At 46.4% G+C, this 21,824-nt stretch overlaps 1 protein-coding gene across 1 annotated transcript in view; it reads left to right on the top strand.

The window, feature by feature from the left end:
- The window catches only part of LOC147889531 (uncharacterized), a 41,978-nt gene that overhangs the window by 11,230 nt on the left and 8,924 nt on the right, over positions 1-21,824 (top strand). The window contains exons 4-6 of the mRNA XM_087391269.1: positions 20,179-20,325; positions 20,553-20,594; positions 20,745-20,881. Of these exons, the coding sequence (XP_087247395.1) occupies positions 20,179-20,325; positions 20,553-20,594; positions 20,745-20,881 (326 nt within the window). The remainder of the gene's footprint in view (positions 1-20,178; positions 20,326-20,552; positions 20,595-20,744; positions 20,882-21,824) is intronic.

The raw sequence follows: 21,824 nt of genomic DNA on the forward strand, positions 1-21,824 counted from the left end.
AAAGACAGGTGACCGAACTACTCGACAAAGGTCACATTCGGCCCAGTCGCAACCCTTTCGGATCTCCTGTGAAAAAAAGAATAAGTCAATGCGCCTCTGCATCGACTACTGAGCCCTCAACAAGCTCACTATAAAAAACAAGTATCCATTGCCTCGCAGCGATGACCTCTTCGATCAACTTCTACACGCAACACAATTCTCAAAGATTGATCTTCGTTCAGGTTATCATCAAATTCGCATACGAGAAGGGGATGAGTACAAGACAGCTTTTCGATCAAAGTATGGACACTATGAATGTTTGGTCATGCCTTTTGGGTTAACAATGCCCCGGCCACATTCATGACACTAATGAACGACATCTTCAGGCCTTTCCTCGATAAGTTCGTCATCATTTACCTCGATGACATCCTCATTTTCAGCAGATCCCTACATGAGCACAAACAACATCTTCACCAAGTTGAAGTTCTCTGCGCAAATTCTCTCTACATCAACATTGAGAAGAGTGAGTTCTTCAAGACCCAACTCGAATATTTGGGACATGTTATTTCAGCTCAAGGCATCTCTGTGGATCCCAAGAAGGTCGAGGTAATGTGAAACTGGCCTACTCCTAAGAATGTTCATGATGTCCGCTCTTTTCTCGGATTGGATCTACCATACAAAGGTCTATCAGTTTTCCAAAATCGCAGCTCCTATGTCCGAATTATTGAAAAGCACAGTAGTTTTTCAATGGCTTCCCGAAATAGAGTATAGTTTCCAACAACTCAAGCAAGCACTCACTACTGCACCAGTTATGGCTATTGCTGACCCAAACCTTCCATTTGAGGTCATGACCGACGCTTCCGACATCGCTACAGGAGCAATCTTGATGCAAGAAGGTAGAGTTATTGCTTTTGACAGCCATAAACATTCCGATATCCAAACCCGATACCCGGTTTATGATAAGGAGTTTCTTGCCGTTGTACATGCTTATCGCTCTTGGAAACATTATCTCATGGGAGCCGACTCGGTGGTTAAGACAGCCCATCACTCTCTAAAGTATATCTTTACTCAGCTAGTCATGAACGCTCGACAAGCACGTTGGGTTGAGTTTCTGGCCAACTTTCACATGACCATTGAGTACATTCCAGGACTACGCAATGTAGTTGCCGATGCTCTCAGCAGGTTAACTCTAGCATCAGCTATGGTAATCTCTACATTATCTGTGGATGTTCCGAATTCATTCAAAGGGAAGTATTTCAATGATAAAGACTTCGGCACAGCAGTACAAGTTCTTTCAAAAGATCAACCTTCGACTTCCGAACAGAAGATTTTCTCATCCTGCGTCTGTGTACCACATGACAAGGATGTTCAACGTCTTTTGTTAAAAGAGCATCATGTAGTTCCTTATGCTGCCCATCCAGGCATCAACAAGACTTATAGGTTACTTAGTGCAACATACTACTGGCCTCAGATGAAAAGCGACGTCATCAAAATGGTTACATCTTGCTTATCTTGTCAATAAATGAAAGCAAGCCGACGACTTCCAGCAAGACTTCTTCAGCCTCTTCCAGTTTCAACTGAAAGGTGGGAAAGTATTTCCATGGATTTCATTACAACACTACCACGATCCTCCAGAGGTAACACTCAGATTATGGTAATTGTTGATCGATTGTCCAAAATGGCACACTTTGTTGCTTGCAAAAGCAGTGCACAGGCTCCGGACATAGCCAAACTCTTCATACAACACATCTTCCGACACCATGGATTGCCCAAGAATATCATATCGGACAGAGATCCTAAGTTTACCAGTCACTTTTGGATTTCACTGTTCGAATCTTTGGGTACAACTCTACTGTTTAGTTCAGCCTACCACCCAGAATCAGATGGCCAGACTGAAAGAGTCAACCAAGTTCTGGAAGAAATGCTTCGACATTATATTCAGTCACGCCTAGTAGCTTGGGAAGAGTATCTACCACTCCTTGAGTTTGCTTATAATAACTCTTTCCATAGTGCCATCAGCATGACTCCATTTCAAGCAGCTTATGGACACACTCTGATTGTACCAACGAATTTTGTACTTCAACATCGAGTGGCCCTAGCTGATCAACTGGTTCAAGAAATGCAAGACATTCTACTCCAAGTCAGGGATCATATGCGAAAAGCGCAAGAGCGGTATCAAGGGTCTGCCAACAAACATAGATGTCACCTGGAATTTGACACTGGTGACATGGTGCTATTATTTGTAGCCCCACATCGCTATAAGACGGTTAAGTCTGTGTTTCCTAAGTTGCGACCAAGATACTATGGACCTTTCCGGATCATCAAGAAAAATTCATCTTTAAGTCACAAATTGGAATTACCATCCTCATGGGGTAAAATCCATCCGACATTTCATATTTCTTGGCTAAAGACGTACATTCCAAGGCGATGAAGCAGTTCCTCCTGCAGGTGATTATGTCCGAGAAATCGAAGACGATTATGTTCTCCTTATTCCTGAGCGTATTTTGGACCATGGACAGCGAGAGACTCGACATCGACTTATCACGGAATTCCTTGTTCTTTGGCGAGATCTGGACGACTCCGACGCTACTTGGCAATCTGATGAAGACTTACAGCAATACCCTGACATTTTACAGCAGTATTTTCAGAATTACTGTGATATTTTCTACATCAGTTCATTATCTCCACCAGGGTCTTATTTTGAGTGGGAGGGGATGTCACGATCTGTGACGTATTCCTTTCTCTATATGTAGACTTATGGATGGTTTGATGAATGGACACTTGTGGAATTTGACGGGACACTTCCTATGAGGCACAACCCTCACAAGAGACATTCCTATTGTAATGTACCCTCTCATCAAGGGTCACAATCTTCACAAGGGGTACACACCTCTTCATGCACGTACACTTTGGAGTACACACCTTTTCATGTGTGACTCTTCACTCTCTATATAAGAGAGGCCCAATTGTATGGATGACACACTACAACTACACTACAGACACTCAAGCAATACAAATATTCCTTGTTCTCTGCTATTTCAGTCTCCTTTTTGTTCCTTAGCTCATTTCTAAATATAGTAAATCTAGGATTTCTTACAGTTCATGTGTGACTCTTCACTCTCTATATAAGAGAGGCCCAATTGTATGGATGACACACTACAGCTATACTACAAACACTCAAGCAATACAAATATTCCTTGTTCTCTGCTATTTCAGCCTCCTTTCTGTTCCTTAGCACATTTCTAAATATAGTAAATCTAGGATTTCTTACAGTGGTATCAGAGCGGTATCAACGGTCTGCCAACAAACATAGACGTCACCTGGAATTTGACACTGGTGACATGGTGCTATTATTTGTAGCCCCACATCGCTATAAGACGGTTAAGTCTGTGTTTCCTAAGTTGCGACCAAGATACTATGGACCTTTCCGGATCATCAATAAAAATTCATCTTTAAGTTACAAATTGGAATTACCACCCTCATGGGGTAAAATCCATCCGACATTTCATATTTCTTGGCACCCGTCAAGGGCTGCCATGCGTCTTGGTCTCGTGGACGAGGCTCGACACAAGACCAGAGCCACCGTGACTCCAGTGGGACGTATCTCGGGTCTAAACAATGAGGGGAGGTCCCCCAGAGTGATCTGTGTGTCCCCTCGATGTCTCGTGTGTCGTGCTGTGGTCGTCGGGTGGGGGTCTCTATCACGTCTGTGGCTAGAGACTAGACGATCAATGTCACTCGATGGGAATAACTCTGTGATTTTGCTTTGAGAAGTGTCTGATGATGTGGCCAAGCCCTGTCGCCTAAGTAAGTACTCTTTGTGTCGGACCCCCTCATGAATGAAGGTCGCGAGGGATCTTTGATCTGGGTAGGCGAGGAATCTGGAAAGAAGCCCAGAGCCGTCTTTGAAGAGGCAGTGGTAGCGAAATAGGATCTCGTAGTACACTGGGCATCTGAAAATAAAATGCTCCTCCGACTCAACCTCTTGACAGTTGCATAATATGCATAAGCGATGCTCTCTAGGAATCCCCTCTGCTCTGCCGCTTTCTATGCGGAGGCGGTGTGATGATACCCGAAACTGTCCGATGGAGATCCGTAGTGAGTGAGGCATATGAAGCTCAGTGTACCCCGATGGTGTGATGAATCCCTCCTCCGAAATACAAAGACAGTAATCTCTGTAGAAACTCAGCTTCACTGGAAGCTCCCTCGGCTCCAACCAGGTCCTAAAGGTGTGTAGCTACAGGAGATCCTCTCGAATGACCTAGTTGGTGTGTGGCCCAATCGGGATGGTGGGTGGGAGTACCGGAGGGGCATCTAAACTGTACTGAAAAGGAGGTATCTTATCGATGTGAAACCCTAGTCTTACAAACCATTTGTGAGTCCGTGCATACCAGCATCGCTCGTCTCCCTCTACTGCCAACCTCATGGAGGAATCGAGAGCCAACCATGGCAACCTCTGTCTCCCTGATGTGCAGTCCCCATATGATCTAACCCGGTGTAGATATGTGATGGTCTGAAAGGCTGCATCTAGCTGGAGTGGAGAAGCACCAAACTCGGCTTGAATGATGTAATGTGGTACAAACGGTTTCCCTCGGATCATCCGTGAGAGCATGAGGATCTGCAGGCGCTCCACCCGGATCATCCGTGAGAGCATGAGGATCTGCAGGCGCTCCACCCGTGTCCACTCTATCTCTGACATGTCAGGCCCCCAACAAGGGTTGCCATACATACCGGCTGGTCGGACCAAGGAGTCGAAGAGAAGACCCTTGGTCCGAGGGTCCTGGAAGTGGGAGTGAAAGCATTGTCTCTCTAGCCGAGCCAGTGAGGCGTATCCCCTGCTCAGTCTGGCCTGCATCGCTGGTCTCATCGTGAAGATCGGGCCGGAGAAGATGATCCCCAAGTAAGTGTATGAGGATACGATCTCAACTGGTGACCCACCGAAAGTAAAAGTAACATGCTTCCGTTGCATGTTTGCTCGAGAGGTGTTGAAGATCATGACCTTGGTCTTGCCAAGGTTGACCTCCAAATCATGGGATAAACAAAAAGCCTGCAGTGCATCCAGGTGTCGCTGGAGCCTCTCAGGTGTGGACGACAAGAGTGCCGCGTCATCTGCATAAAGAAGAATCCTGATGATGATCCCGGCAAGTGAGCAACCGGTCCCTCTGAATGCCCCCATGAAAGTCTCAAGCTCGTCGATGTAGAGGCCAAACAGGGTCGGTGATAAGGGACAACCCTGTTTGACCCCTATGGTACTCAGGATCTCATCTGTCCAACCTACGCCTGTCCAAACTCGGCTTGAGACTCTCTCATACAGTGCCATGACTGCCCAGATGATCTCCTGATCAAATCCCAGTCTCTGTAGACATGTGATGAGACAAGCTCGAGGTACTGTGTCAAAGGCTTTGTGAAAATCTGCAAAGCAACAATATACCCTCTCCTTCCGTGATCCGGCCTCCTCAATGACACTCCTGAGTGTGAGTATGTGATCCATAGTCCCATGGTCTCGCTTGAAACCGGCCTGACCCTCTGCTGTGAGCCCTCTCATCTCTGTGAATAGGCTGACCGATGCATCCAATACAGCTGCATAGATCTTGCACATCACATGTCCAATCATGATAGTCCTGTAGTTACTCGGGTCCATGGGATCCCCTGCCTTGTGGATGGGGGTGATGGTGTTGAGTGTCCAGGTGTGGGGGAAGCCAAGGCAAACAGCGTCATTGAATAGCTTTGCTAGGATCGGGGCTAACGTGTTGATCCCATATGCGATAAACACAGTGCATAGCCCCTCGTGATCCTTAGCTCGGCCATTGTGCAGTTTCAATGTCGCGTCCTTGACTCCCTCTTTGGTGAACAACGTGCAAGTGGTGGGGCGAGGTGTGTGAGATCTGGAGTGGGCTGGTGTGGGACATCATAAAGATGGTGTGCATACGTGTGCCAGACTCTCGTGTCGGTAAGGGGTGATGGGGACCTACGCTCAAGGAATCTCCGCTAAAAATCCTTAGAGTTGCTGCTGTACAAGATGTGTAGCAGCTCCTTCTCATTTCGATGAAGAAATGCATGCTTCTTCCGACGTACGAGATGTCGGTACTTGCGTACCGTGTTTGGTGTGTTCGGGAGGTGACCTCTGGTTTCAAGTCGGAGCTGTCGGCGATAAGCCTTGCACTCCGCATCGTACCAATTGCTGCAGGGTACAGAACCAAGAGGTGGTGGTCTAGTGGACCGTGTGGTGTGGGGAAAGATTTGGAGGGCAGCCTTGTGGAGTGTGCGACTAATCAGGCCAGCACGGTCCTCTATGAGTGGTATGTGATCAATGTAGGTTAGGAGTCTGTTTAGGCGTCCAGAGTAGGCCGGTGAGAGGTTGTGTGATCAAAGTGTATGTCGTGGTAGGTGTCATGCTTGCTATGTGGTGTGTGTGGTGTGGCTAAGCGTGGGGTGGGGATAGTGAAGAATAGGTATGTGTGATCAGCTCCTGGAGGGAGTGGTGCTACGGTGAAGCCGGTGATACAGGAAGTGAAGGTAGGAGATCCCATGATGTAATCTACTACACTAGTGCCCCCCCCGTGTGGGAAGCAAGTAAAACCACCTGAGGAGGGCCATAGGTCGAGCGCGTTGTAGATGATGAGATCATGCATCTTGCCCAAATCAAGGAGCGCATGTCCATATAGTGTAATAGGCCTGTGTCGGTCCGATGAGGTCTTGGTCATACATGCTCCGTCTAGGTCCATGTCTGGTAGCATGATAGAGTCGTCTCGGAAGTTCAGGAGTGGTGCTTGGCGCGTGCTCGTCTTGGCATTGAAGTCCCCAACGAGAACTTCCCCGCGGGCTGAAAGGTCTGGGATATCCTGATGTAAGGGTGCATATGGCGATGTCTCACCCTCCTCTCGTGCCACTCTGGCAAAGTGGGATGTGTCTGGTGGGAAGTAGCATATTGCTATGAAAAGGTCACGGGTGTCTGTGCGTTGGATCCGGATCCACATGAATCGGGAGTGTGTGTCCTTCCTCTCAATGGAGATGGCTCCAACGAGGGAAGACCTGTACAATACTGCAACCCCGCTTGATCCTCGGACTCCTCCTGTATCCCTCGTCTCATCCCTGAAGGTTGACTCCCATGTGTAGCCATTGACTATCGGTAGTGGACACTCTAGGCTCTGGTGTGTCTCTGTGTAAAAGACTGTCTCGTCTTGTATAAGACTCCGAGAAGTTCCCTGGGTTTGCCCATAAGGTACCATTACAGTTCCAAATGGTGCAGTCTAGGGTCTTGAAAACCTGAGTCTCATAGGCCCCGTCCCCCTAGGAGGTACGGATGGGAGCCCGACGGGTGCCGGTCAACAATCTACCATCTCGGACCACGGCCCATTTTCCCTCCTTGCGAGCAACATCCCGCTGCTGTAGAAGAACTCGTCGCTCCTCAATCTGTAGTGGTGTCAAATCCTCGTCCATGGACAGGTTGGCATGCTCTCGTAGAGAGGCTCGGCGTCGGAGTGCCGCTAGTCGAGCATGTGAATCTCTGAAGCGAATGACTAGGGGCTGCTCTCGGTTGGGATCTCTCCCAACACGTCATGCTCCCTCTATGCCATGGTCGGGGACTCCCATGGTGGTGGTCACAAAGGTGATCGCCTCCTCCATGGGCGTCGTAGTGGTGCTGGTGCTGTCTCGCGTGATCCCTCGTATCTGGATGTTGAGGGCCTTCGAAGCCCTCTGCTGTTGCTCCTGTATGGTGGCTGAAACGGTTGCCTTTGCAGGCTCCCGTTTCGCCACGTCCACCCATGTAGTCGTCTCTGCTATAGCCGACTGTATCGTGGCTATCTGTGCCTCCATCTCTGAGATTGGGGTCCCTCCAGGCGTTGCTCTGAGGGTCCCGAGCTCCTCTCGAAGCTGTGTGATGTCGTGTCTGAGTCCCTGGATAAGGGTGCCTTGCTCGTGTATAATGCGGGGCTACTCTTGGGTATATCGGGCCTGCTCCTAGGTGTAATGTGTCAACTTTGCCTGACGGGCTTGGATGCTATGTATCTCAGCCAATAGGGAGTCCCAAGCATTTGGCGGGGGCCTAAGATGTCCTGGTTCAGGTGGGAACTGGATCTCGAGAGGGGTTGGAATGAAGGTGGGCTGCTGAGGTTGTACTGAGGGTGGGGACAGCATGATCTGGGCGGGGGAGTGATATGTAGGAGTAGCGAGGCCGGACGAGGTGATGAAGGGTGGTTGACTGAGAGGTAGAGGTGATACGAGGGGAAAGTACTGTGGAGCCGTGGCTAGTGGGGCTAGTGGTGAGGCTACTGGAGAGGAGACCTGTGATGATGATGTAGGAGAGGGGGAGGAGAGAGGTGGCGTAGATGATGAGGCGGATGATGGTGGTGAAATAGTGGTGGTAACCATAGAGGTCGAGGATGTGGTGAGCGGCATGGGCTTTGGGTGGGCCCCTTTCTTCTGGGCCGCGGTGCTGTCCATTGTCAAACCGCTCCGGTTACTGCGTTTGTTGAAGTCCTCCAGACTGAGTTGCTTTTGTGTTTTTGCCTTGTCACCGTTCCCCTTCCCCATCTCCATGTGTATGCAGATTTGGATCGAAGGGTCTCCCGCCTAGTCTCCTATCCTCGTCCCCCTGTTCCCTTCATTATGGGTTAAACAACAGTGGGCAAAGAAGGGATTGCAGAAGGTTGAAGCTGCTTTTTTTTTAAAAAAAAGTCGGAGCTGAGAGCAGGGTTCTTTTTTTTTTGGAAAAAAAAAAACGGGGGGAGGAGGGGGGGGTAGGAGAGGGGTAGCGGGGGGGTAGGAGAGGGGTAGCGGGGGGGTAGGGGGGTAGCGAGGGGTAGCTGGGGGTTAGCAGAGGGGGTAGTGAGGGGTAGCGTAGGGGGTTAGCAAGGGGGTAGCAGAGGTAGCGGGGGGGTAGCGGAGGGGGTTAGCAAGGGGTAGTGGAGGGGGTAGCAGAGTCAGCGGGAGGGGGTAGCAGAGGTAGCGAGAGGGGTAGCAGAGGTAGCGGGAGGAGTAGCAGAGGTAGCAAGAGGTAGCGAGAGGGGAAGCGAGGGGGTAGCAGAGGTAGCAGGAGGTTGTAGGCCAGAGAGTCTGTAAAACAGACTGAGTCGGTCTGTTTACAGACTGGATTGGCTCAGTCCAGCCCTATAAAAGGGCCTCTTGGCTGCCCTGTTTTCTCATTCTGTTTGCTCCTGCCTTAAATCCTCCTACTACAGCTCCACTTCAGCCTCCTGTGCAGCCCCTGAGATCCTCAGATCTGGTCCTGCTCTAGCCTCAGTCCCTTGGCCATCAGTTCAGCCTAATCTGAAGGTGACCACGCAGCACAACAGTCAGAGGTTTGGACCAACAAACGGAGAGAGGTTTGGACACTGTTTCTTGCAGCCCTCTTTGTTCTCTCTTTCTTTCTTTCTCTCTCTCTCTCTCTCTCTCTCTCTCTCTCTCTCTACCCCCTCCCGCTACCTCTGCTACCCCCTCGCTTAGCCCTCCCTGGCTCATTTGCCAGGGGATTTTTTGGGCAGCCTTTGCAGGCTGCCTTCCCTGCTTACCTGTCCAGCCTTTGGGGACCCTAAATGGACTCCTAACCTAGGCTAAGACCTAAACTATAAGATGGAAACACTTAACCTACTGTTCTCCAGTGGGTACTAGTGAACAAGAACTGACTACTGACTTGACCTAAGGCTGAGAGACTGACCTACGTAGCTTGTGCCTGACTGTCCCTAGACAAGGGGTCACAACATACGACAAAATCTCCTATTTGGGAACTATAATGCACTTGTCGATATAGCCAGTGTGTCACCTTGAACCAAGTGCAGGGGTGCATGTGACAGTGATGCTCAAAGGGCTGATCTAGAATCTCAAGAGGCTAGAATAAACCAGGCAACCTCCCATGAGAAACCTTCACCTTTTGCCGCACTTGACACTGATAAGCGTACTGATGCATGATGTGGTTTAAAAAATCTTATCTCCAGGGTCTTTCTAATATGCCTTGAACATCTCTATGTTTGTCAATTGTGGAGTCATGATTTGCATGCAATTGCGGCAGCCGCACCTGAGAGCACACAGTTGCCCTTCTAAAATGGCCACTCATGATGCTGGTCATCTAGCATCCCCTTATATCAATACTTTTGAACTCAAGAGAGTTGTGATGTTGTTTCTTAAAAGGATCTACATAGATCCATAGTGTTATAGCGCAAAAGCCAATGTAACCCTTTCCTAGACCCATGCTGTGTAAAGATTGAACCTAGAATCCCCAATCCAGCCTATCATAGGTTTTATCAAAGCCTAAAATTTTTTTTGATTGATTTCCTTGGCATATACCATATCCTTTCCGTAAGAGATTATCACCTCGAGGATGTGTCTACCTTTTATAAAACCTTTTTGTTTTGGTCTAATCCACTTCTTTATCTTTGCTTGTAAAAGGAATTCCTATTCAAAAGCTAGACAACCATAACCGAAATAGTTATGTTAATCATGATCATAACATTCCCTCGCTCTTTTTAAGCAGAAAATCCATATTTTTAATGGTCATTTGGCTAAGCTCATGCATGACATTGAGGAGCACGAGTAGGTTCACCAGCAGTCGACAGGTCAAACAAGTACCAGGAAGGATATCCCACACACAGAGGAAGAATACAAGCTAGCTAGCTGTCCCTTGTTGGGGATATCATTTGTTTTGGAAGGGCTTGTTAGTTTGTTTTCACAGCTTTATGCAGTTCTCTCTCAAGTCTTGCTGTAAGACATAGTCGTCATGCTGTTTTAATGACAGCTGAGTACTCATGGGGCTCACAAATTATGGAGCTTAGAACTACTCATGATTGTTTGTGTTGTGTTATGTAGGAACGTGGAGCATGCTATTAAAGAAATCTATTACTAGATGGGACCCCGCACATGTCAAAATGGTTCAAAGAATCTGTATTGATTCATTAGAAAAATCCTAACCAAAGGAGAAGAAACTAGAAAGTTCCACCAAACTTCCTCTACAAGCTTCTCTAATGGTTTGTTCCGCAAGCCACTGCTCAAGCTTTTGTATTAGCTTCTCCATGGCTTGATCCACAAGTCATCTATGAGCTTCACCCTCATGCTACCCCTTTAAGCTGCCCCTCTAACTAAACCTAACTGGAGGCTATGTAAGTGTCATGTGCACGGATTGGTATCTGACGTGTACTGGGTACACGAGACTAGCTCAGGTAGCCTGGGGAGGCTTAGAGTTAGGCAGGCTTGATTCTCGGGTTGAGTGGCAATGGTACGAACCAGTTAGAGGTCTTCGCTATTTTTGGCGCTTGGGGCCCGAGTCTATAAAAGGAGCCCAGAGGTTCAGTTCTTAAGGAGCCAATGGGAGCAAGTTTCGTTCCCAGGTGCTAGGTCTGATCCTGGATTGAGTCGCGGACGTGCGCCTGCATCATAGCGTAGCCCAAGGCCCAGCAGCAGATCCTAGGCTTCACAGCGCCACCTGGTGGTATGGGACACCAGGCTGGTCAGGATCTAGTTGGGAGTTCGTGCCAATAGCTCAGCTTGTGGCTCGGAGGGGACATCTCGTGATTCGGGTTCACATCCCGTAGATGTCATGGTTGGGTGGTGAGCAGCCTGCTCAGTTTTCTCATGTTGTGTGTGTTCTTGTGTTTGCTTGCAGATCAGAGGTTTCAGGAGTGTTGGGACGTGTCAGTTGGTATCAGAGCCAACTCCTGAGGTAGGAACTTCTGTTTCAAGAATTTTGGACGATTTGTTCCTCCAGGTATGCCCTAATTTCGAAATTCATGTTTATTACCCTGCACGTGCTTTATTGGTTCAAGGCTAAGGGTGGCGGATAGATGGTGGAAAGAAGGAAGGAGAGACAGAGAGAAAAGGTGAATTCGCAAGAAGCAAGGTGGAGTGGAAGAGAGGCCATGAGAAAGGTAGTCTGTAAGGGGAAGAGCTTGGGAGCAGTTCGTTAGTTGTAGGAGCGTGTTTCAGAATAAAAGCAGAGAGCAAGGACGTGATAGAAGGCCGCGGGCAACTTTCAGGATGAGAGTTAGGGAGCGTGGATTGATGGCTGGAGTGAGGATGGAGGTGCGCAGCAGGACTGGTTGGGTTGCGAATCAGGCAGGGGAAAGCTGCGTCCAAATTAGGTTTGGACAGCTAAAAAAAGCAAAAGCCCTACCAAAAGTAGGGGACTGTTTTTTTTGGCATGCCAGAGCTGCGTCCAAATTAGGCTTGGACAGCTAAAAAAAGCAAAAGCCCTACCAAAAGTAGGGGACTGTTTTTTTGGCGTGCCAGAGCTGCGTCCAAATTAGGCTTGGACAGCTAAAAAAAAGCAAAAGCCCTACCAAAAGTAGAGGTCTGTTTTATTTTTGGCCTGCAGGCTGCTATAAGCCTGCAGTGAGGCACTCTTTGCTCATGCAGCCATCTCGCCTGCTCTTATCCGCAGTCCATGAGTGCGCATAGCCAACCCTCCACCCGCCCTCACCTCGTATTCACCCGTTAGCTCAGGCTGCTGTATCGCAATTCTGAGTTAGGAACAGCCCTTCTCTCATCGCCTTCCAGTTCGCCACTTTGCTGCTCCTCTGCTTCAACACTCTCCCCTCTAACGAAATCTCCAGGCAGATCGTTATTTACTGCCTGCTGTGGGATTCTGTTTTCTCTGCTGCCCCCTCCTTTCCTCACGACTCTCTCCTTTCCCTTTGGCCTTCTGAGCTCCTTCGCTCCACATCCTTTATGGCTGATTCTGTAGACCTTGAGCTTGTGATGGGAGACCAGGATATGAACTACCATGCGGAGGATGACCAGGGTCTCTACGATGATCTGATTACGAATAAAGCCTTCAGTGAATTCACCACTGCTCTTGATGGAAAGCTTGAGCAAGTTAACACAAATCAAACGGGGTTGACGCAGCAACTCCAAGGGATTCAAACTACACTCACACTTTTGACTAGCACTATTCAGGCGCTCACGCATGTGGATGCCATGGCTTCAGTGTTAGGTCCGAACATCACTCCAGATCCTTTTCCCAGAGATCAAAAGTCTCGTACCAAGGAGGTTGTTGACACTTGGTTGCACAAGTGGCAAGTACACTTCCAGTTTCACCCTTATCCAGATGACAAGAAAATACAGCTTGCAGCCGGGTTTATGTCAAGAAAGGCTTTATTGTGGTGGAAGGAACTCCAACCCAAGCCTGCAACATGGATAGATTTCGAAGGGGTCTTCAGGAAAGAGTTTCTGAAGAAGGAGGAAGATTACGATATCATAGACAAGCTCAAAGCCCTTGATATGTCCAAGCTGAATTTGACTTTTGAGGTTTATCTTCAGAGGTTTCGGGATTTGCAGACCAGAGCTACAAAGATGGATCCAGTGACCTTGTTAGGTTTCTTTGTGGATGGTTTGCCTGACTCGTACAAGTTACAGATCAAGAACAACAAGTGTACCACGTTGCAAGAGGCCATGAATTACGCGCGTATTTATGATGATACCATGGCCAGTGCAAAGGGAACCACAGTTTCCGACACGAGTGGGAAGAACAAGCGGAAGTTCTTCCAGTCTACCACTAGTACTGGGGAGACGAAGTCTATAGACAATGCCTCCAAGAAACACTTGACTCAGGCGAAGAATGGTCGTGCCCGTTTCCTTCGTACCTTGAAGCTAAAGAAGGAAGGACGTTGCTTCTTCTGCGAGGAGCGGGGCCACACTAAGAATGATTGTCTTAAGCGCAAGAACCACAAGCAAGCGCTGGAACCGAAGCTACAGGAGGCGGGTCCGGGTACCAAAGCCAAGGGATCTTATCAAGTTGCGATGACAGGTATTTCTATAAATATCATTACCTGCCCACTTTCTTATAATTGCACTTTTAATACTTCGTTATTTGGTTCCCATGATCTTTTCCGAGTTTATGGAGAAGTTAGGGACCAAAGAGTTCACATTCTCTTTGACCCGGGCAGCTCTCACAACTTTGTTAATTACAAACTTGTGCAGAAGATGAGGCTGTCCACGATACCTAGCGATCACACCTATGAGGTGCAGCTTCCAGCTGGGAAGCAGTTTTGGGATCGCAAGTTTGAAGCCCTTTCTATCCGGATTCAAGAATACACAGCGGCTCTTACGTGCTATGTCATGCACTTGGAGCATGTGGACTTGTTAATCGGAATAGAGTGGTTTAAAACCCATGATATTTGGATTGGATGGAAGGAACATACTCTTTCTTTTTTGGATAAGGACACCCAATTTTGTATTCAGTGTGATAATATTCCCTCTTCTCAGGGACCTATTGTATCTGCGATGCAGCTTCGGAATATATTAAACACTTCTCATTATGATGTATATGAGTGTGTTTTGATTCCGCTTTCTTTATTTGTTGTCTCTGTAAATAACAAGAATGATTTAAGTGTGTTTGAACACCGAGAATTGAGAACGTTGTTAGATGATTTCATGGATGTATTCCCTGCTCAACTGCCGGAAGGTTTACCTCCAGAACGGGCAGTAGATCATCGCATAGACTTAGTACTTGGGGCTCAACCTATTAGTGTTCCACCTTATAGGATGAGCCAGCTTGAGGAGGATGAGTTAGCTTCACAGCTACAGGATTATTTGAATATGGGTTATATTCGCCCAAGTAAATCACCTTGGGGAGCACCTGTTCTCTTAAGAAAGAAGAAAGATTCCACATGGAGAATGTGTATAGATTATAAACGATTGAATAAAGTGACAATTAAGAATCGATACCCTCTACCTCGTTCCGATGATCTAATAGACCGTTTGGCCGGAGCGAAGTATTTCACTAAGATTGATTTGCGTACAGGTTATCACCAAATCCGTATCTATGCTAAACACATAGATAGAACCGCATTCCGAACTAGGTATGGCCACTACGAGTTTCTTGTATTACCTTTTGGTCTGACCAATGCTCCTGTCACCTTCTAGTAAATGATGAACGATTTGTTCCGAGATTTTCTGGGCAAATTCGTTATAGTGTTCTTAGATGACATCTTGGTATATAGCCGAACGCTCGAGGATCACATAGGACACCTCCGGATTGTCTTAGTTATTCTAAGACAGCATAAGCTCTATGCCAAGATGAGTAAATGTGACTTCTTTATGAAGGAGATCATTTACTTGGGACACAAGATTCTATCCGAAGGTATTAGCATTGATCTGGATCGTATCCACAAGGTTTTAGAATGGCCTATTCCTCAGACTATGAAACAACTTCGTTCTTTCCTAAGATTTACGGTATTTCTATGAAAGTCTGTACGTGATTATTCACACATCACGGCACCCCTGACAAACATATTGAAAGGTCGTGGACGTAGGTCTACCCAGCCGATCTCTTGGAATGATGCATTGAACAAGGCTTTTGAAACCTTGAAGTTTTCTATCAAGGAAGCACCCGTTCTTGCATTACCCGTCCGGCCTTATGTTTTAGAGGCCGATGCGAGTGATTTTGCGATTAGGGCAGCTCTATTCAAAGAGGGCAGACCTGTAGCTTTTGAGAGTAAGAAGCTAGACGACACCCAATATCGTTGGCCCACACTAGAAAAGGAACTCTATGCTGTAGTGTATGCCCTTAAGGTTTGGGGACACTACTTGTATGGTTCTAAGTTTCTTGTATTGACTGATCATCAATCAATCAAGTGTGTGTGTGATGGGTCTGAATTGAGGGGACGGAAAGCTAGATGGGCAGAATTAATGCAAGATTTTGATTTTGAAATACGTTATCGAAAGGGTTCGTTGAATAGTGTGGCGGATGCCTTAAGTCGAGTCAAGTTTGTAAATGCTATGTCATTTACGGAAATATCCTCAGACCTATTTCAATCCTTGAGAGGGCTTTGCACAATTGATAGTCATTTCAGTTCTTATTGGCAGAGAGTCCAGGATGGGAGCTCCATGGTTGACCAGGACTCAGGGATTGTGCCCCCTACGGTACAGGCGGCGGGAAGTCAGTGGATGATTAGGAACGGCTTGCTGTTCCGAAATGGAAAGATTTGTGTGCCAGATGTTCTGGAACTTCGATCCAGGATTCTCTGGGAGTGTCATGATACTCCTAGTGCTGGACATCCGGGTATACATCGGACTCTGTCTCTTGTGAAGCATACCTTTTATTGGCCTAAAATGCGTGCATTTATTGAAAATTATGTGGTAGGTTGCCGGGTTTGTCAGGTTACTAAGGCAGAACGCCTTAGAAGCGCGGGTTTATTACAGCCATTGCAAAACCCATGTAATAAATGGGAAAGTATTTCCATGGATTTTATTACTGGTTTGCCTCGAACGCGCAAGGGTCATGACTCCATTTGGGTCATAGTCGACCGTCTGACAAAAATGGCTAGATTCTTACCTACTAGAACAACTATTTCAGCTATTCAGCTGGCTCACGAGTTTGTGGACCACTTGTTTAAGCTGTATGGTTTGCCCTCTGACATAGTCAGTGATAGGGACTCAAAGTTTACAAGTAACTTTTGGACACTTGTTTTTGAGAAGTTAGAAACTACTCTAAGTATGAGTTCCTTAGATCATGCACAATCCGATGGCAGTACAAAGAAGGTTAACCAATTGGTTGAAGATATGCTTCGGGCATATGTTTCTAAGAGACAGTCTTCATGGGAAGATTATCTACCTATGATAGAATTTGCTTATAACAGTGCAAAGCATTCGAGTACTGGTTACAGTCCTTTTATGCTTATGTACGGGTTTCAACCTAAGTCACCAGTTATGGTTGGGTTAAAGGGAATCCAAAATGATGCTGCAAAGACCTTCTTGCAAGACATGCAGGAAATGTTGCAGTTTGCCAAAGAGTCTATTAGAAGTGCCCAAGATCGGGACAGATTTTATGCTAATAGACATCGTTCACCTAGAGAGTTCTCTGAAGGAACGATGGTATATTTGCGAATTCCCAAGGAATCCAAGAGCCTAAGTACTGGTTTGGTTCCGAAGTTATCCCCTAGATACTGTGGTCCGTTCAAGGTTATTAAAAGAATTGGACCAGTTGCATATCGACTAGAATTGCCTCCTGATGTTAAAGTACATTCAGTATTTCATGTCAGTAGACTGAAAGAGTTACTGGGTGCGGATGATCAACTTGTGTCTCCTCAAGAGATAATAGAAGTTACAGATTTGACTTTTATTCCACACGAACCTGAGTGTATTCTTGAATTTTGTGAAAGACAGATTCATAATAGAACTATCACGGAATACAAGATCAAGTGGAAGGATCGTGTTGAGGAGGATGCAACATGGGAGACATTACAGAACCTCCAGAGAACATTCCTGGGTTTTTTGGCGAACTCAGGAGTGAGTTCTTAGAGGAGGGGAAGTATGTCATGTGCACGGATTGGTATCTGACGTGTACTGGGTACACGAGACTAGCTCAGGTAGCCTGGGGAGGCTTAGAGTTAGGCAGGCTTGATTCTCGGGTTGAGTGGCAAGGGTACGAACCAGTTAGAGGTCTTCGCTATTTTTGGCGCTTGGGGCCCGAGTCTATAAAAGGGGCCCAGAGGTTCAGTTCTTAAGGAGCCGATGGGAGCAAGTTTCGTTCCCAGGTGCTAGGTCTGATCCTGGATTGAGTTGCGGACGCGCGCCTGCATCATAGCGTAGCCAAGGCCCAGCAACAGATCCCAGGCTTCACAGCGCCACCTGGTGGTATGGGACACCAGGCTGGTTAGGATCTGGTTGGGAGTTCGTGTCAGTAGCTCAGCTCGTGGCTCGGAGGGGACATCTCCTGATTCGGGTTCACATCCCGTAGATGTCATGGTTGGGTGGTGAGCAGCCTGCTCAGTTTTCTCACGTTGTGTGTGTTCTTGTGTTTGCTTGCAGATCAGAGGTTTCAGGAGTGCTGGGACGTGTGAGTAAGCTAGAGCCTCAGCCTAGATTCCCTATAAAAAGAGAGTATACATGAGCATTTTGGATAGTTCTCTCTTGTTTGCAATCAATGCAGCGTACCTCCATCTAGGTGTTGTTCTATTATGTCCATATCCTATGTATGCCATAACAATTAATCTGTAAGTTAATTGTAGCTTGGTCTTAATGGACCGGGACCGTGGTCTATATTGTAGAATGGGCAGTGAACCTGAATGGCTTGAATCTCTCTACAATTACCAAGGTTGTCACTAACGATGCACTGTAGCTCCAAGATAGTTTGCTAACCATAAGCATGGCAAACTAGGCTATTCACCTTCCAATCAACTAGTAACTAATCATTTCTGACCCACCACCAACCATGAGCATGGCCAACTAGTAAGTATCAGCTTTTTGATAGTCAGCAATGAGCATAAACAATTGATTCTAGAGAGTAACTATCGGTGCCATATTGTTGCTTTTGATTAGATCACGCAAGTTCATCTAGGCCTCCAACAACATCACTGTTAATTGAATGTGCAAAAGAGCCCAATATGCCATCAGATAGTGCGTCAGCATCCTTGAGCACCCAATCTTTCACATCCTCGATCTACTTCCTTAATAACTTTGTTTGTGGCATTCTCTTGATCCATGGGCTTATGAGTCGCCATTCCTTCCGTAATCTCCCTTATATCACGTGCAACGGGGTAGCTCTGAATCTTTATCTTTCAAGCTGGTCCCCATCCAATACCCTGCCTCTTCGAACGTATCAGTGAGAAGTCACCTTCCTCTTTCAGTGGTCAAAGCTGAACACTGATGCCACCTATATCTAGGCTTGATAACCAAAGACTTTTCACATTTCTGGCTTTGATACAATGCTCGAGAACCTAGGCATGTACCAGACATGGATCTGATACCATTTTAGAATACAAGATATAGCTTTTTGTTAACCCAAACCCTAAATCCTAAGTGGAATTTTTTCTCAAACTCAAGCAACTTTTTGCTAGCTTTTGCAAGCCTAAATTTAAGTGGAAGGCTCTCCCAAACTCAAGCAACCTTTACGGTGACACATGGATGATGCGTGCATAAGTAAACCCCAAGCATGTACTTTGATCTGAAGAAGCATGTACAGCAAATAGAACACCCAAAAATACATGTACGTATTGCACCAAATAATAGGTCAAAATGTTACAAACTTTGCACCCTCCAATAGGCATACACCTGCAGCATGCTGCTGGAGTGTGCTGCTCCAAACTGGGTTGTTATGCTGCTTCAAATCTATCTTCTTCTGGTCTGCTGCATGGTTGTTGCTGAGCTACATTGGCTTGCCAATTGGTTAAGGGGAGTCGGCACGAATCCCCCTTTTATAGGGGAGGGGCTGGTCTGCCATCCCACCTGCTAGTTTTGACCAAGGGCTGACCATATGGCAGATCTGGTGCTCATCAGACACTATTTCAGGGTCCCACCAACCTGGTCATTAACATGGCTGACCTTTCCTTTGTAGCCCAACCAGGACGAGCCTATATAAGGCCCTTCATTCTCTTGTTTGGCCCTTTGCTGGCCTCTATACCTGTCACAGCCATAGGCCTTTTCACGCCACAGATCTGCCCAATTCCAGGGCCAGTTCCAGCCTCTATGGCTCCCTTCAGCGTCATGCTGACCCAGCCCTCCATGCTGAATCCCTTCATTCTCTTGTTTGGCCCTTTGCTGGCCTCTCTACCTGTCCCAGCCATAGGCCTTTTCACACCACAGATCTGCCCAATTCCAGGGCCAGTTCCAGCCTCTAGGGCTCCCTTCAGCGTCATGCTGACCCAGCCCTCCATGCTGAATCGCATGATCCAGTTTATATCGCCCGTGTGGCAGCCATGCTGCTGTTCACATAGCAGGCAAAATGGACCTGCTTCTTTTTCCACATCTGCCCATGTAGCACCAATATAATCTGCCCACATGGCAGCCTTTTCTCATACCCACACCCACACCCACAGCATGATCCTTCCCCCTTGTCCTCCTCATATGGAGGCTTCAAGGTGGGGCAGTGTCCACAGATCACCTATAGGAAACGACTTTAAAAAATGGGCTACTTTTCCATCAAGAGAATAGTAATTATAAAGCTCACACATATATTTCAAATTTTTTATTGAGCTGATAAATACACTTGAATGATCATAATTGATCCTTCCTTTTCAGAAAAGTTTAGGAGACCGCTGTTACATGAGTCATCAAGCATAGTTGCTGGTATACTTGAAAGCAATCTTAGCTCAAGGGTTGCAAAATACAAAGAATCCGGGTGCCACAGATCACCTATAGGAAATGACTTTTAAAAATGGGCTACTTTTCCAGTTAAGAGAATAGTAATTATAAAGCTCACACGTATATTTCAAAATTTTTATTGAGTTGATAAATACACTTGAATGATCATAATTGATCCGTCCTTTTCAGAAAAGTTTAGGAGACCGCCGTTACATGAGTCATCAAGCATAGTAGCTGGTATACTTGAAAGCAATCTTAGCTCAAGGGTTGCAAAATACAAAGAATCCGGGTGCCATAATGTACATGTAGATCAACAGATCGCTGCTAACAGTGAGTGTAATGATTACTTGCCTAGTCATTGTTTGTTTCATTTGCAATCTACTCTTTAACCAAACTATTGCCTCTTTTGCTTGGAACCTCCTAAGGAAGAAGTCATTCTTCTTTTATAGAGAAGCACCCTTTCTAGCTTGACATCTTTTAAGCTTGAGTTTTCCACTAAAGAAAGATATTGCTGTATATATTTTATATGCACTAATAGTGAGATCCTTGTTTATTTCAAACAGTGGACATATTTATTAGGGATCTCCATTGCCACATTGAACAGGGTAAGTCAATGGGGCTTGTGATTTCACCACTTACAACTGTGGTTCTTGCTTTTTTTCTCTTCTTTTCAAAATTTTCATTTCTGTGTGGGTGAATGATTGGTAGATGTGGGAATCCTCGGGAAGCTGAATGTTGCATATTTTTGGATACAGCACAAGAATCTGTAGAAGAGCTCCAACACATGGTTGAGAGGGTGACTTGTCTGATGCATAGTGATTTGGACCTTATGATCGGAAAAGTCAGTTTGGAGACTTCATCAGTGCGCCAAGGTGACTGTAGTGTGGGAGAGGTTTGCCCTTTCTTAGCTCACTGAAAATGAATTTCATCTTTAGAAGAAAGATGACAGTTTGTAGGTTAGTATTTTCAAAAGCAATGTTCCAGTAGATATTTCACAGAAAGTTACATCAAAATCAGCAAAGTTACATCAGATAGTTAAAGATTTCTTGAGAAAATGTCTCACTCCACAAAACTAAATACTGCATTTGGATGCAAAAAGACATGCATGACTATGTTCTCCAATCTCGATCTTATAATTGGTTTCAATTTTTAGCTTTTAGTTTTCAAGTTAAATTTCTTTATGCATTATAGTTCCATGTGTGATGTATGTAGAAATAGTCAACTATGGTAGAATTCACCATAGTCAACTATGATGTGTGTACATCAATAGTCAACTATGGTAGAATCTTCTTGATTGTTGATGGTGATTGATCATTGCATTCTATGGACTATATAGTCACTAGTATATTGTAATTTGTTCCTCTCCCTCTCGCTCTCCCTCTGTGTGCCTCCCTATCTCTCCGCTCTCCTTACTTTCTCGGAAAAAAATAACATTTACAAAGGGTTCATACCTGACCTACCTTAAAGTTGTTTCCCATACGGCACACGTTCGGCACTCATGCCGTACATACGGTGCGTAAGATACGGTACCACCTTGTGCTCCACAAGCAGTCTGCCACAGGGGCAGCACACCATGGTTATTCTTAGGTTAATTTTAGGGCAGCCATGTGAGCCACCCTGGTTAGCACATACGACTGTCTATATATGCCCAGAACAAGGGCAAGCTGTGGGGCTGAAACAGGCCCAGAGGGCCCATTTTCACTCTGTGCACGTCGTTGGATCAGTGAAGGAGCAAAATAAAAAATGGTTCATTAGGATTTGTAGGTCCATGTGTTCGATCCGTCTCAAAATTTGCATAGGTCCTAAACCCAATGGTTTACATGCTCTTACAAAGT

This window comes from Dipteris shenzhenensis, chromosome 20 (assembly GCF_047967505.1).
Source record: "Dipteris shenzhenensis isolate YYH24624 ecotype China chromosome 20, Dip_SZ_1.0, whole genome shotgun sequence".
Taxonomy (NCBI): Eukaryota; Viridiplantae; Streptophyta; class Polypodiopsida; order Gleicheniales; family Dipteridaceae; genus Dipteris; species Dipteris shenzhenensis.